This window comes from Chanodichthys erythropterus, chromosome 9, assembly GCF_024489055.1.
Source record: "Chanodichthys erythropterus isolate Z2021 chromosome 9, ASM2448905v1, whole genome shotgun sequence".
Lineage (NCBI taxonomy): Eukaryota > Metazoa > Chordata > Actinopteri > Cypriniformes > Xenocyprididae > Chanodichthys > Chanodichthys erythropterus.
In genome coordinates, this window is record NC_090229.1 from 20,175,717 (window position 1) to 20,190,483 (window position 14,767).

The following is a 14,767-nucleotide window of genomic DNA, read 5'->3' on the forward strand; positions in this document are numbered from 1 at the left end:
CACTTTTCTGTTTTTCCCCACACAAAATCTATCTATTTCAATCTGCTGAATAGCTATTTTTGTCTGAAGTTTCATTAGTTTATGTGTGTATTGTGTACCATGAATGTAAAAAGGCAAATTCATTATTAAACACATTGATACTAATCAAAGGAGCAACTCACAGACCTCCATTATAAAACTGCAGGGGGGAATAATGGGGGAGAGTTCACTAAGAATGAACTGTGCCCAGTAATAATGTCATTTATTTGCACATGCTGTTTGTGTTGTGTTAGCACCCAATTCACTAAAGGAATTATGCAAATCAGGTAATGGTGCAAACATGCCCAAAATTAGTGCTGAACGTCATTTAGACAGTGCAATTCCCCATCTTGCAAGCCAATTCTGTATGCTAGAGATTGTGGAGGATGCAGAAACTACTGTACAACATCGCCAGGGTTGCCAGGTTTTTACAACAAAACCCACCCAATTGCTACTCAAAACTAGCGTTTCAGGGGTGGTCCCCTGGTAAAAATCACATCCCATTGGGTAAAATCAGAATTCTTTTGGAGGGGTTCCCCTGGTAAAATTAGCATTCCAGGGGCTAAGTATTACGTTATTGAGGTCGCTTTAACCCACTGACATAAAAAACAACCCGTGGCAACACTGTTAAATTAGCCCTATTCCACGGGAAATCCGTGGACTTGGCAACACTGAACATCGCTCCACCACTGCAGTCCAAGCACCTGAATCAGCTCTTTAAAATGCAGATTCTCATCAATGCCATGTTTTTGGATATGTGCCCAGTTACAAAACTTTTCTCCATCATTTGATCATCATTGGATGAATAGCTTTTGCCATGATCAATAGAAAATGTACACAAACTTCTCTTTGTACCAAAATTCTGTTAACTGTCTGTTTTCCACAGAAGATGAAAGTGTGCTCTTATTGGCTGGCTGATACTATTAAATGCTCTCTCACATGATGTCTTCTGAACTTCCTCTTAGATGTGCTTACAGTAATAGCATAAGCACACACAACTACACACATGTGTATATAGAGTTTATTTGTATCATTTGCATTTTCAGATTTTACTACTTTTGCGAATTAATGATCTACTTTTGTTTTCTCTCCAAATTAAATACTTAAATCTGTCTGTAGGATTAAAATAGTATCAGGGTATGAAAGAAACGGGAAAGAAGAAGATTTTTATTTTTATTTTAATGGTCTATGTAGTTTTGTGATTTAATTTCAGACCCAACACAAATATTCCTCAGAAGTCTCAATTATTCTCGGTCAAAGTGCGAACTGTTATGGGTTTTTTCATGAAATGAAAGACATTATGATGGTACAAAAATGTTATAAATATTTCAAATAAATGCTGTTTTTCTGAACTTTCCATTCGTGAAAAAATTTTACACTCTTTACATAAAAATATTAAAGGTGCCATCGAACGTTTTTTTTTTTTACAAGATATAATATAAGTCTAAGGTGTCCCCTGAATGTGTCTGTGAAGTTTCAGCTCAAAATACCCCATATATTTTTTTAAAATACATTTTTTAACTGCCTATTTTGGGGCATAATTAGAAATGTGCCGATTCAGGGCTGTTCCCCCTTTAATTGCTCACGCTCTCCGCCCCCCCAGAACTCTCGACTCTGTCACTGCATAAACAAAGTTCACACAGCTAATATAACCCTCAAAATGGTTCTTTACAAAGTGTTCGTCATGCAGCATGTCTAATCGCGTAAGTACAGTGTTAATTTGGATGTTTACATTTGATTCTGAATGAGTTTGAGGCTGTGCTCGGTGGCTAACGGCTAATGCTACACTGTTGGAGAGATTTATAAAGAATGAAGTTGTGTTTATGCATAATACAGACTGCAAGTGTTTAAAAATTAAAATAGCGATGGCTCTTGTCTCCGTGAATCAGTAATAAACGATGGTAACTTTAACCACATTTAACAGTACATTAGCAACATGCTAACGAAACATTTAGAAAGTTACAAATATCACTAAAAATATCATGATATCATTGATTATGTCAGTTATTATTGCTCCATCTGCCATTTTTCGCTATTGTCCTTGCTTGCTTACCTAGTCTGATGATTCAGCTTTGCACATCCAGACGTTAATACTCGCTGCCCTTCTGTAATGTTTGGAAAACATGGGCTGCCATATGCAAATATTGGGGGCGTACATATTAATGATCAAGATCCATAATGACTATTATGTAATAGTCGGTGTTATGTTGAGATTCGCCTGTTCTTCGGAGGTCTTTTAAACAAATGAGATTTATATAAGAAGGAGGAAACAATGGAGTTTGAGACACACTGTATGTCATTTCCATGTACTGAACTCTTGTTATTTAACTATGCCAAGGTAAATTAAATTTTCAATTTGATGGCACCTTTGAGCAGCACAACTGCTTTCAACATTGATAATAATAAGAAATGTTCCTTGAGCACTAAATCAGAGGATCAGCTTTGCCATCCACAGAAATAAATGAAATTTTAAGTACATTAAAATAGAAAACAGTTATTTTAAAGCTGCAGTCTATAACTTTTTTTGTTATAAAATCAAATTTTGAGCAAGTACATAACCAGCCAGTGTTCAAAACGATATCCTTACCTTAGCCTGATTCACAATGGTAAGCTTGAAATAATGAGGGGCCGTACTGATGCACAACCCACGTAAAGATGATAATTCTGCAAATAAATGCAGTTTCAGGGTTCAAACAGACAAGAGGTAAAAATTACGGACTGCAGATTTAAATTGTAATAATATTTCAAAATATTAATGTTTTTACTGTATTTCCTATTAAATAAATGCAGCCTTAACAAATAGACATGAAAGTTCAGAAGAGTACCAACGTCAGTACCAACAACAACCACTAGGGGTTTATTATCTGCCTTGAACACCCAGACCCACCCAGAAAGCTTACTCTCTCTCTGTAAGTAATTGTATATTTCTGTGTTTTGGTGCACTCAGCAGTGTATCAGAACACATTCAGCGAGAGCATGATGACATTTAGATAGCGCTAGAGGAGAGAATGAGATCCCCTTTAGAAACATGCGGTCTAATAGCCTTTCTGATCAGTGTAATGCTCCTGTGCTGATATGGTTTGTTTGTGTGTTTCAGAATGCAGGAGCGGGCGGTACAGAGGGTGTGCGCGTGGTTCTTGCTGGTGTTTTTGACCCTTCTGTCTCTCTGGGGTCACCTGTCTGACGCCTCCTCTCACCGCAGTCACATCGGTAAGTCAAGGTCAAAGTTCATTTCAGTCAAGCCTGTTGTTATTGTTTTATTTTCATTTAAACTTTGATCATTTTAATGACCCATCTCATTAAAAAACATGAAGTCAGATTTGGGGCGCATGAAGTCAGATTTGGGGCGCTATTACCATAAATATTTTCCTTCTATTTTTATTTCAAGGATCTGAAGTTTTTGCTTGGTTCTTATATCTTTTTAAACCAGAAATTTGAACAAGATGAGCACAACCCAAAGACAGAAAGTAGTGTGTTTTGTAGATGGCTCAGTGGTAGGTGGATGCTTAGATCAGCTTAAAATAGTCTAGAGAATGTTCTCTATTTATGAGAAGGAGCGCTGATGGACCGCAGGACACTGACGTCTCTGGGGTCATGTGGAGGCCACTGCAGAATGTTCCAGTAGAAAGAGCTGCTGAAATGATGAGAGTTTATTTGTCCTAAATACTTGTTTCTCTTATAATAATTAAAGATGATATTGATTCTGATTTATACAAAAAGCTTCTGATTAGCTGTTTTGTAGGCAAGTTACACTACCATTTAAAAGTTCAGGGTCTCTGTTTTTGAAAAAAGTTTCTTATGCTCACCAAGGCTGCTGTATTATATTCAGTTTTCCTGTGTTTTGTGCATGTTTCTTTTGTTCTAGTTTTTCCGTCTGTGTTAATTACCATGTTTGTCGCCTTGGTTACTGATTCAGTTACACCTGTGGTTCATTTCATTGATTGGTTTGGTTGTGTTTTTAAGCCCTTTGTTTTTTTCAGTTCTTTGTCAGTTCACCTCACATTATACCCCTGTTGTTCTGTTCTTGTTCTCTGAGTGTTTGTTTTTTGAGTTATTTTTTAATAAAAACTTTATACTGCTGCTCTTAGATCCTTTCCTGGCCTTTATGTCAACCAGACTGTGACAAATGAACTGACCAAAAATGGATCTAGCAGCAGATCATATCCTCCTCCTCTCACAGGGGAACCAGTTCCTAGAGAATCACACACTGGCAGTTTTGGATCTCTACCACCTTGTCCACTACAATGATGACTGTTTGTGTGTAGTTTTCCGAACAAGCTTGAACACTGAAACGAGAATGCGCTTGCCTAGTGTCTAGGTACTTTTAAGGAGTACGTGGAGTGGATACTCCTCCACAATGGTTCCCCCTTTACCACCTTCTAGAGTGAAGAAGAAAAGAATGTGCCAGACATTGCCACCACCCCAGCGAAGGACTAGCCTGAGCCCAACGCAGACGCGGAGCCAGAGCTTGACGTGAGGAAAGAGACTGTGCCAGTGATCTTCCCGGAGTCTGAGCCCGAAGAAACATCTGACCAGGTGTGTGAGCTGGCCACATCGTCAATCCCAACGGGAATCTCGGTAGAGTTTGAGGGGATGAAGTAGAGCCCCACCTCCTCTACTGTGGTGAAAAAAGATTTACTGATTGACTTTGAGTGTATTCTGCCTGTCTTGTCACCCTGCACTGAACCGGTTACATCACCCAGCACCAAGTTAACTTACTGAAGTCTGTGTTCCCGCCCTGCCTCTCACTTCCATCACCTCTGTCTGTGACAAGTAAGCCTACTAAGAAATATCTGCCTGTTCCGTGTTGGCCAAGAGTGTCTTTCCTGAGAGATTTGTCTTTCTTGTGTCTACCTAGAGAACTATTTGTGAAATTCCTATCTGCACTCCTCAGTCCTTCAGCCCTGCCTGCACTGTCTCCTCTTAGCCCTTTAGCTTCTCCCACACTGGCTCCACCTCCCTGCCTGGATGTGCCCTGGGCTTTGTGTCTGCTAGCACAGTGCTGGAGTGTCGTCCCACTATCTCAGCCTAGAACCTCCTTGCCCATCATTCCACCTCGGCCTATTGACCAGTTGGCTCCAGCTTGGCTCCTCGCCCTCTCGGCTCCACTCGGGACCATTGTCCCTACGACATCCCTGGGCTTCCTCATCACTCGAGCGCCGCTTGGTCAGTTGTCGCTCTATCTGCGCCATGGACTTCTGGGACTGCAGCTGTGCTTTGTCCCTTCACCCCTTTGGGTCCGACGGGCTCCTCCTTCCCCCTAGGTCCGCCTTGGTCCTGAGTCGCTCTGCCTTCATCCCAGTCCTCTGGCACCGACTCCACCTCGGTGGCTTGTTGCTGTGGTGCTGCCCTGCCCTCCAGGAACTTCTATGTTGCCCAGTCAGTTTTTCATCTTCACATGGGTCTTCTCAAGCAGCCGCTTCTCAGTCAGTCATCCCCCTGGTTCCAGCCTCCACCATGGCTCCTCCCTCCCTCAACTCCACCGTTGGCCTGCGTCCTGGCCCTCCTGCTGGGAATTCTGCCCCGGCTCCCACCTTCATCTTTGCCTTGGCTGTGGTTCACTTCATTGATTGGTTTGGTTGTGTATTAAGGCCCTGTGTTTCTTTCAGTTCTTAGTCAGTTCACATCACGTTATACCCCAGTTGTTCTGTTCTTGTGCCCTGAGTTCTGGTTTTTGAGTTTATACTGCTGCACTTAGGTCCTTTCCTCACCTTTATTTCAGCCGGGGAGTGACTGCTGCATTTATGAAATCAAAAATACAGTAAAAACTAAAGTGTAAAATTATGAAATATTATTAAAATGTAGTAATTTTAATTTTAGTTTTATAGTTTCATATATTTAAAAAATATATATTTTTATAATGGCAAAGCTGAATTTTCAGCATTCATTACTCCAGTCTTCAGTGTCACATGATCCTTCTAATATCAATTTAATATTCTGATTTGTTACCCAATTATTATCAGTGTTAAAAACAGTTGTGCTGCTTAATATTTTTTGAAAGCTGAAAAATTATTATTATTATTACTGATGAATAGAAAGTTCAAAAGAGCAGCATTTATCTGAAATAGAATCCTTGTTGAAAAGTATTAATTTCTTTTTAAAAAACCAAACATTTGAATGCAATTTACCATTCTCTTAACTTTATTAAACTATCTTAGATTGGTAGTAAATCAAATGTAAGCTTTGTTATTTGTTAATTTTGATGTTAAGCATGTTGCAATGCTGAATTTGTAGACAAGCTGCTTATGCAGTATTTGTCCATTAAAGCAAAACACAAGTCAAGAAAAGAAAATTATTTCTTAAAAACTAGTGCCATAATTTTAGGCTATTTGCCTGATACTCTTAATATGAATTGTTTGAAAATAACAGTCTGATAATGCATTGAGCCTCTGTACTGCTTATTTCTTTTCTTTTGTGGTGAGCAGATTTCATTTCTTGACAACATGACTCACTCACTGTGTGAACTTCTCTTGTCTCGTCTCGCTGCAGTGTGAATGAATTGCTTTTTATTGTAACTTTAAAAATACATGTAATTAATGTAATTTTACAACATACTAATGGAATGCATTGATGTAGGTCCCTATAATCACACATAGTGTCTCTGTTTACAGTTTAGGAGTGTGTAAAGCCCTATTTGTAATTAGAATATGAAATCTGCATGCTTTTGTTGGCCACCATCCCTACAAAATAATTCTTCATTTTGATTGGAAAAGTAGTCCAGAAGTTGAACGTGAGCCAATCAGAGGTGGGAAATAGTTCAATAGACAATCAGTTAATTACACACTACTGCTAACAGGTCAGAGCAAGGTGACTGAACACACACACACTAAACCACTGGGAGGAAAAAACTAATAACTCCAAACTCTTCTTCTCTACGAGCAGCAAAGGCTTCAGGGACAATGAGCTAAATGAGAGTGAAGTATTTTTCACACACACATACACAGGGAATATAGCCAGAAAGTTTGCTGCTACTGTAGGTCATTCTTTATGAGGCTCATCCTCTCAATAAAACTAATATCCCTAGAGAGAGTGAGAGAGAGTAAAGGAGGGAGAAGGGCTGCAGAGATCCATTGAAGGGCATAAAGAAGAGAAAGAGACAGAAGTGTGGAAAGAGAGACCGAGACAGATGAGTGTGTCATGAGATGAAACGCAGGAAGAGACTCGGCTCTTGTGGATGACTGCAGTCCTGAGCTCTCTTGCCCTCTGAGTGTGTGTGAGTGTGTGAGTGTGTGTGTCCTGTGCCCTTCTGCCCTGTAAAACATGAGTCTCTCTGACATCTCCTAAACCTGCCCACCCTAAGCAAGACACTGAGACCAGTGACATCAAAACTATGAAGAGGAATAGTTGATTTCAGTGGGAATGGTGTGGTGCAAGGACGTAGAGGAAAGAGTTTATAATTGTGAAAGAAGCTTTATAGTGGAGCGAACTGTGAAGCAAAGTCTGAAAAACTTTTCAGATTCATGGAGAGTAACATGTTCAAAAAGTATCAATTCACTGATTCAAATCGCTGTGTGTTTAGCATCTTAATAGCGAAATAATTCAGTGTTGCTTTTTGTGCTACAGTAGCATTATATGTTTTTGACTCATTTTATATATTAAATTAATATGTAGCACTGGTCTAAAAAACCTGTTTAATTGAGTTGGTTTAATGGGAAGATTCGTAGAAATTAAATGTAAAAAAGAATTGATTCAAAGATTTGAGTAACTTTTTGACTCATATTAGTTTAAAGGTGCCCTAGAACTTTTTTTTAAAAGATGTAATATAAGTCTAAGGTGTCCCCTGAATGTGTCTGTGAAGTTTCAGCTCAAAATACCCCATAGATTTTTTTAAATTCATTTTTTTAACTGCCTATTTTTGGGCATAATTAGAAATGAACAGATTCAGGGTGTGTGGCCCTTTAAATCTGGTGCTCCACGCCCCAAGAGCTCGCGCTTGCCTTAAACAACATAAAAAAAAGTTCAAACAGCTAATATAACCCTCAAAATAGATCTTTACAAAGTGTTCGTCATGCAGCATGTCTAATCGCGTAAGTACAGTGTTTATTTGGATGTTTACATTGATTCTGAATGAGTTTGAGGCTGTGCTCCGTGGCTAATGGCTAATGCTACACTGTTGGAGAGATTTATAAAGAAGAAGTTGTGTTTATGAATTATACAGACTGCAAGTGTTTAAAAATGAAAATAGCGACGGCTCTTGTCTCTGTGAATACAGTAAGAAACGATGGTAACTTTAACCACATTTAACAGTACAATAGCAACATGCTAACGAAACATTTAGAAAGACAATTTACAAATATCACTAAAATATCATGTTATCATGAATCATGTCAGTTATTATCGCTCCATCTGCCATTTTTTGCTATTGTTCTTGCTTGCTTACCTAGTCTGTTGATTCAGCTGTGCACATCCAGACGTTCTGCCCTTGTCTAATGCCTTTCATCCAGATGTTAATACTGGATCCCCTTGTGTAATGCCTCAATCATGGGCTGGCATATGCAAATATTACGTAACAGTCGGTGTTATGTTGAGATTAGCCTGTTCTTCGGAGGTCTTTTAAACAAATGAGATTTATATAAGGAGGAGGAAACAATGGAGTTTGAGACTCACTGTATGTCTTTTCCATGTACTGAACTCTTATTATTTAACTATGCGAGATAAATTCAATTTTTGAATCTAGGGCACCTTTAATATGTAGCACTGGAAATTGATTCAGTTAATTAGTATGATTCAAACCGACTGAAAAACAAAATACTTATAACTGTTTTCGTCTCATTTTATATTTTAGTCTAAAATGTAGCATTCGAAGGTTTTTTTGAATGGCAAAAATCATGTTATTAACTACTTTTTTGACTCCTTTATTCAATATATAGCATTGGTCTGAAAAACCAATGCGAATTAGTGAATTTGTTCAGTGGGAAAATTCATGGAGATTAACCTGTTCAAAAAGAATCGCATCACCAGTTTGAGTCGCTGTGTAGGCTAGCATATTTCTTTTTTTCTTTTTTCTTTTTTTATTAGCAAAATAGACTACTTTTTGTAACAAAATACTTCAATAACTATGTTTGGAAATCATTTTTTAAATTTGGATTGTTTGTGTGCATGAACCGATTTAAAAAGACATGACTCATTGATTCAGGTCACTGCATAGCATCTTCAGTCTTTTTTGTAACAAAATACTTTGTTAATCACTGCTTTTTTGCTACAGACTATGTTATAAACTCTAGTGGAGATTACAAACCAGTTTTTATAGTTATTTAGTGTAAATTTATTTGTCAAAGTTTAACACTTGCATCCTATTTGAGAGTCATTCATTCAGAAAGCCTTTTTGTGCCAAATACTAGCCACAAATACTTTTCTGATTAAAATGATATAATCTGAAAGTTATATGTTTAAAGACTTTTGCCCTCTTACAGAGTAACTGCTATTTGTTGCTTGTAGCATAGCAAACTTCTTTTCCAATAGCAGCTTTTACTGTTTAACACTCAAAATGATGAGCTTTGAGATTTAAAGTTGTTTCTCTATCACTGATTGTGAGTTTGAGTGTGTCTGATGGTCACATTGTCACACAGCTCACCTACCTTAAGGTGCTGTCATGTTTTTATGATTTCTGTCACCCCTGACCTTGTTTTATCCCCAATCTGCCACCTCTTATATACTCTCTCTTTCTGTGTATTTGAACATCAACAATGAAACCAGACATTTCTGAGTCACATTCTTTCTATGTTCAAGCACTGATCTTTGAGATGTCAGCATGGCTTTTTCAGTAATTAAGAATTATAATGTATGTTTAGAAAATTATATAAAACATATCAACAGGAGCTGTTAATTTTCTCCCTTCTGCTATTTGTGTTTTTACAGTGATTAACACTCTGCTTTCACTATAACTGTGACAAAGAAAATGAGCTTTTTCACTCAGTGTTTGTCAGTATAAAACATTGTTTTTCAGTTTTGAGATAATTTTCGCAAATTAGATGATATATAGAAAAAACATTTCTCACACGTACATACTCTTTTTATATTCGATAGCTGTTGTATTGCGACTGACTTATCAGATCTCCCTGGTACAGTATATGAGTTTTGCTGTTCATGTCATACTGCTGAAGGTCTTTCTTTTTGTTCTGTAATAATTCTGAAAGCAGACCATTTCAGACTGCCTGAAAAGAGATTATAAAAAAGATTCACAATTCTTTAACTCCTTTTTTCTTGAGTTCTAGCATGAATTCACTGCTGTGTGTGAGCTCTTTCTGTGACTGTTCACAGCCTGTCCAAGACACCCATATGGCCTGTGAGAGACACAGAAGGAGAATTAAAAATGTGAAACTTTCAAGCACGCTGCTCCGTTTCATCTGCTGGATAAAACATGTAGGTCACACTACCATCAAACCCTCCCAGAGCTCCCCAGCCTCATTCAGTTTTATTCAACCATCTTTTTTCACCACTTTTGGGCTTTAGTGTCGCTATTTTTGAAATCATGTCACTTCAGTAGCAAAGCTATTGTATTTAGTTCATTACATATCAGGGAAGCGTTGGCAAATGTTTTATTTTGTCTATGAATATTTCATCAGTCAAGCTGTGTGTCCAGTATTTTACATTAGCCTACTATTTGGGGCTGGTAAGAATTTTATATGTTTTGAATTAAATCTCTTATGCTCATTAAGGCTGCACTTATTTGATCAGCAGTAAAAATTGTGAAATAGTATTACAATGTCTGCTGTTTTAATATGTTTTAAAATGTAATTTATTCCTGTGAGGATTTTCAGCAGCCATTACTCCAGTCTTCAATGTCACATGATCCTTTAGAAATCATTCAGATATGTTGATTTGCTGCTCAAGAGACATTTCATATTATTAGGGCCCAAGCACCGATGGTGTGAGGACACTATTATAATTGCTCGGTCAATTATTCTTCTCTGAAATGAATCACATTTTTGGGGGCCTAAATATGCTCAAAAACACACGTGTCACAAGTGGTGAAAATGTACATCTGATATGGGTTTCAGAATTAGGTGTGGGAAAATGACTCGATAGCGCCACCTATAAAATTTTAATAAAGCGCCTTCGCGCTACATTTCAAGTATGAAATTCGGTAGACACATGTAACAGCCCAATACCTACAAAAAAGTTCCTAGGAGCAAAATCTGAAAACCCAACAGGAGTGAGATATTTTGAATTTTCTCTGCAAAATTTTTGCAGTTTTGCCATTTCCAGACGTTATACTTTAAAGGTGCCCTAGAACCAGTTTTTAATAAATGTAATATAAGTCTAAGGTGTCCCCTGAATTTGTTTCAGTTCAAAATACCCCATAGATTTTTAATTTTTTTAACTGCCTCTTTTGGGGAATCATTAACTATGCACCGATTCAGCGCGTGGCCCCTTTAAATCGTGCACTCCCTGTTGAGCGAGTTTAAATCGAGCTCTTGACCATAATACAGTGCATTTACAAAGTTCACACAGCTAATATAACCCTCAAATGGATCTTTACAAGATGTTCGTCATGCATACTGCATGCTTGCGTCGGATCATGTGAGTATAGTATTTATTTGGATGTTTACATTTGATTCTGAATGAGTTTGAGGCTATGCTCCGTGGCTAAAGCTAACATTACACACTGTTGGAGAGATTTATAAAGAATGAAGTTGTGTTTATGCATTATACAGACTGCAAGTGTTTAAAAATGAAAATAGCGATGGCTCTCTTGTCTCCGTGAATACAGTAAGAAACGATGGTAACTTTAACCACATATAACAGTACATTAGCAACATGCTAACAAAACATTTAGAAAGACAATTCACAGATATCACTAAAAGTATCATGTAATCATGAATCATGTTAGTTATTATCGCTCCATCTGCCATTTTTTGCTATTGTTCTTGCTTGCTTACCCTAACAAACTCCTCCTACAGATTTGATCAAATAAACATCAAATTTAGTCAGTCTAATTTAAAGGCCTTTGCAACGTTAAATTGCGAAGATCTTGAGTTTTCACTAAAGGGTGTGTCCTTGGCAGCCTGACAAATTTTGATGTTTCACCATGAAACAGGAAGTTGTTGTAACTCGGGCATACAGTCATAGCGCCACCTGTGGGCAACAGGAAATGTCATGTTTAACACTGTGATTACCTCCTCATAGAGTTTAACCAGATCAACATCATATTTGGTCAGTCTAATCTTAAGGCCTTAGTGATGTTAAATGGCAAAGATCTTGAGTTTTTGTTGAACAGTGCGTCCGTGGCGGCCTGACAAAGTCTGATGTTTCGCCATTAAACAGGAAGCTGTTGTTAATCGACTGATATAATGTCCAACCTGCCCCAAACTTCACCTTTGATAAGAGTCCTGCCCTGAACACATCTACATGACTATATTCAGTTAGGCTATAGTAATAGTGCCACCCACTGGCAACAGGAAGTGTTATGTTTAAGACTGTGATGCACTACTATAAACAAATATGTAATTGAGTGCTAATTTTTGCTATGCTGCACACATTCTAAAACATGCTAGCAACACTAAGTGCTAAAGCATGCTATTATCATCATGAAACAGGAAGTTGTTGTAACTCAAGCATACAATGTCCAATCTGCCTCAAGCTTCACATGTTTGATAAGTGCCCTGGCCTGAAGACATCTACATGCCAAAATTTAGTTGTAGCCAGCTGGTGGCAGGAAGTGTGGCAAATACAAAAGACTGACGTAGTCCATATACTTAAATGCATATTGCCCACCCTGCTCTGTTTCCTAAAGCCACTGACTGGAGGTGGCACGGGTGCACGGGCCCTTTCATCGCTGCTTGCAGCTTTAATTATTATTATATGTTGAAAAAATGTGTGGCTTAATATTTTTGTGGAAACCGTGATACATTTCAATAGAATGTTCATGAGAACGCATTTATTTGAAATAGAAATTTTTACAACATAAATGTCTCAAATCTACTATCATTTTTGAACAATTTAATGCAACCTTGCTGAGTAAAAGTATTACTTTCTTTTAAAAAAAAAAAGTCTTACTGAGACCAAAGTTTAAACAGTAGTGTAGTGTTGTTGTGTTTGATGAATAATGTGAAAAGGCTACAAAATGGAATCAATTCATGATTCACTCTGAATCATTTAGATAACTTTCTCGATATTTGAATTGCTTGGAGTGGTTTTTCACTCTGTAACAGATTACAATACAAGAAGAGCGCTAGATGAAGTGGAACATTTATATACAATGAATTGAAACCACCTACTGCATGTATTAGATTAAATGGCATATTTTAAGTATTTATGTTTATATTTAATATTCATAAAACTATATATAGTAGCCTAGCTTAAATGTAGCAAGCTACGTTTATCATGTAAGGTGCAGTGTAACTAGCTACTTTCAGCTTTCATCTTAGCGTAGTTAAAGTATTTTTTGCAACCCTTGTTTAATTAATTATTAGCATTCACTTTCAATTTCTTTTGGACTGCGGCACTCTTTTAAGCAACTGGCTCTAGGCTCCATTAGTGTTTGATTATTCAAAACAACATTATTATGTCTTTTGTGCTTTTATTTATAATTTGCTGACTATAATTCTACCAAGACTATTGCTTTAGAAAAGAAGTGCCTCTGGTCATATTTAGCACTCTTACCCCTGATTGGTCAAAAGAGACTGTTCTGTGTGTGTGCGTGTGTTAAGAATGCACTGGAGTAAATGATTTAAAATGGGTGGTTATGAGTGTCTTAAGCAGGCTGCTTTGAGCTTGATGGGCATTCATGTATTCCATCAGAGCATGGTGTTTAATCTCTGAGCAGATGGCAGCGAGCTCACACTCTCCATAAACAAAAACAGCTTCCTATCCATCAGGCGTCCTGATTACTGCAGAATCAAACATGTGTTCATGCAGAATTCAGCATGAGAAAAGGTGCTGACACATTATTTTTATAGAATAAAGAAAATCATGCTGATAAGTGTGATTCCAGTGCTCACATTGTGGAGGTGTTATTTTGAGAGAGAGAGCTGTTGAAAGGGAACTTTTATATAACTATGCAAAACATTATCATACCCAACCTGTGAACCTGCTAATAGATTAATGTTTTTAATGTTAGGTCCTCTAGTGCAGAGAAACAGTACTGAAAAGCTACTTCTATTTTAGAGAATATGAAAAAGCAGACTGACTTGAAATATTCTCTTCTTACTCTCTTAAAGGGATAGTTCACCCAGAAATGAAAATTCTGTCATTTACTCACATTGTTCCAAACTTGCATGGCTTTTTTTTCTTCTGTGAAACACAAAAGATGATGCATGTATGATGAAGTATGTCTCAACTGATTCTGTCTACATTATGAATGTCAATGGGGGTCCAAAAAGCAGTGTTATTTTAGTATTAAGTATGCTATTATGACATTTATTAATATTCTGAATTAGCTTTTATTTTTATATATTTTTTAAATGTACATATTTATAGTTTTCATTTAACTTTAAGTTTGTTTTAGTACTTTTGCTTTTGATGTTTTTATTATTTTTTTGTTTTTATATATTTCTATTCCGTTTTAGTAATTTTAGTATTTATTTTATTTCAGTTAGTTGCCAAGGCAACATTTCTAATTTTCAGTCAAGTTTAATCCAAAATAACACTTTTTTTTATATATACAGTACAGTCCAAAAATTTGGAACCACTAAGATTTTTAATGTTTTTAAAAGAAGTTTCGTCTGCTCACCAAGGCTACATTTATTTAATTAAAAATACAGTAAAAACAGTAATATTGTGAAATATTATTACAATTTAAAATAAC

The 14,767-nt window shown here is 37.0% G+C and overlaps 1 protein-coding gene across 2 annotated transcripts in view; it reads left to right on the forward strand.

The window, feature by feature from the left end:
* The window catches only part of tafa3b (TAFA chemokine like family member 3b), a 97,725-nt gene that overhangs the window by 56,211 nt on the left and 26,747 nt on the right, over positions 1-14,767 (forward strand). For both annotated transcript variants that reach the window (XM_067393769.1, XM_067393770.1), the window contains one exon: positions 3,116-3,228. In XM_067393769.1, the coding sequence (XP_067249870.1) occupies positions 3,117-3,228 (112 nt within the window). In that variant the 5' untranslated portion in view covers position 3,116. The remainder of the gene's footprint in view (positions 1-3,115; positions 3,229-14,767) is intronic.